General features: G+C 61.3%; 1 protein-coding gene across 1 annotated transcript in view; it reads left to right on the forward strand.

Moving 5' to 3' along the window:
• The first annotated feature begins 1943 nt into the window (after positions 1-1943).
• OTOP1 (otopetrin 1) overlaps positions 1944-2083 on the forward strand; it is a 51138-nt gene continuing 50998 nt past the window's right edge. The window contains exon 1 of the mRNA XM_007451506.1: positions 1944-2071. Within this exon, the coding sequence (XP_007451568.1) occupies positions 1944-2071 (128 nt within the window). The remainder of the gene's footprint in view (positions 2072-2083) is intronic.

Here is a 2083-nt window from a genome sequence, read left to right on the forward strand (position 1 = left end):
GCGTACCGCAAAAAAAAAAAAAAGGGTACAGGGGGGGGGATAGGGGGGGGGGGAGGGAGACGCAAGAGGGAGGAGATATGGGGATATATGTATATGTATAGCTGATTCACTTTGTTATTAAGCAGAAACTAACACACCATTGTAAAACAATTACACTCCAATTAAGATGTTAAAAAAACCCCACAAAAACAACTGTACAGGTGGTGCCTCCTCCAGGAACCTCTCACCCTTCTTGGCAGACTTAGGACTGGCCCAACCCTCCTGCCCTAGGCAGTCCTGGGTCATGAGCTCCTAGAAGGCAGGGCTGAGTCTCATGTTTGATACTCTATAGCTTCTCAGCGAGTTAAATAGTTATCCACTGAGTGTGTCTCCACCAGAACGTCAGCTCCGTGAGGGCAGTCTTTCATAACTGAATTCCTGGCACCTAGAACAGAGCCTGAAATGATTCAGTGTAGTATGAATGAGTGTTGACCACGTAAATGAATGAACAAAGCGAAAACGTGAATGATGGCAAGTCCTCAGGTTGACTCCCTCCCAGCCCAGGACTCCCTCACAGTCAGGACCCTCTGGCAATCAGAACTAGCTACATAATTTGCTGGATCCACTGCAAAAATGAAAATGTGGATCCCCCTGTTCAAAAATTAAGAATTTCAGAACGGCAACAGCAGGATGTTAAACCAAGGGGGAAAGGGTGTCTCCTGAGTGCTGAGCCCTACGCTACTGCACAAGGAGCTCGCTGTGAGCCCTGCCTGCCCTTTCCTGGGCTCCGTCCCCCAGCGGCTCCCTCCCAGCTTCCTGCTCCAGCCCTGATCTCAGCCACGCCAGCCCTTAAGACCTCCTGAGAGGGGCACTCTGGCGGACCAGGTCAGCTTGGGGGGCCTGGGGGAGCAGAGGGAGACGCTCTGGTTCCCCCGGCTCCAGGGAGGATTCCTGGCAGCCCCCAGCCCCAGCACAGCTCAGTCCAGAAGTAACTCCCCATTCCCTTGGAGGAGGGAGAGAGATGATCTCTTTTCTTGGGAAGTGGCTCCTGTCTTGTCCGCATCTGGGCACCTCCTGGCAGGTACACCAGACGGACAGACAAACATAGACACAAACGAAAAGGACACCCTGCCCCCCTATTCATAGATCTAGGGACAGGAGCTGCCACCCCCTCCCATCCTCCCCGACCCAACCAGACACACCCAAAGACTGACCTCCAGAGAGACACAGCAACACGCAACAGAGAAAAGAGACCGTAGAAATACGCAGAGACGAGGACAGGCAGACACTGACGCACACGGACGCGTTCGTCCGGCCTCACCTAGGCCTCCGTGGTCCGCTACGGAGACGCTCAGGGTCACCAGAGGAGCGCACTCACCGGCGAGGCCCCGGACGCGACGCTCCGCCGCGGCCACGCCTCCGCGCCCACACCCTCGGGCCGGCTCAGGGCGACACCTTGCCCCCCATCCCACCTCTGGGAGCCGGCGGGAGGCACCTGTCATCCGGCAGCGGCTCAGGGGACAGAGCTGAGGACAGCGGGCGGGTCAGGGCGCGCGGGTCGGGGAGCGGGAGGACGCGCGGCCATCGGGGCAGGGCTGGCCCCAGGCCGAGGCACCAGGCGCGGGGAGCGGCCCGCGTGGGTCCAGAGTGGGCGGAAGTGTTGCCCCGGACATTGAGGAGGGAGGGAAGGTGGGCGGTACGAATTGGGGAGCGCGAAGAAGCCGGGGTCAGCCCGGGTCAGCCCGGGTCGGCAGGGGGCGGGGGGGAAGGTGGTAAGTGGATCGGGTGCGTACCTTGACCGAGGAGGGTAGGGGGCAGAAGGCGGGAGATCAGGCGTCCGAGGGTGATCAGGACAGCGGACTGGTTGGCAGAGGGCGTCGGGGCTAGGGCAGGGGATAGGGGCAGCGGGTGGGCCCCGGGTCGCAGCTACCCCCGGGACTAGACTCAGTGCGGGTCCCTCAATGATGCCCGAGGGCCAGGGGGCGCCTGCCTCTCCCCAGGCGTTTCGGAGCAGCCCGGACAGGGGCTCGTCGGGACCCGCAGCCTGCCCGCCGCCCCAGCTCCCGGCCCCGGGGCCTGCGGAGTCTCCGGCCCCTCGTCGGGG

The sequence above is a fragment of the Lipotes vexillifer genome, unplaced genomic scaffold (genome assembly GCF_000442215.2).
Source record: "Lipotes vexillifer unplaced genomic scaffold, Lipotes_vexillifer_v1.1 scaffold1417, whole genome shotgun sequence".
NCBI classification, from domain to species: Eukaryota; Metazoa; Chordata; class Mammalia; order Artiodactyla; family Lipotidae; genus Lipotes; species Lipotes vexillifer.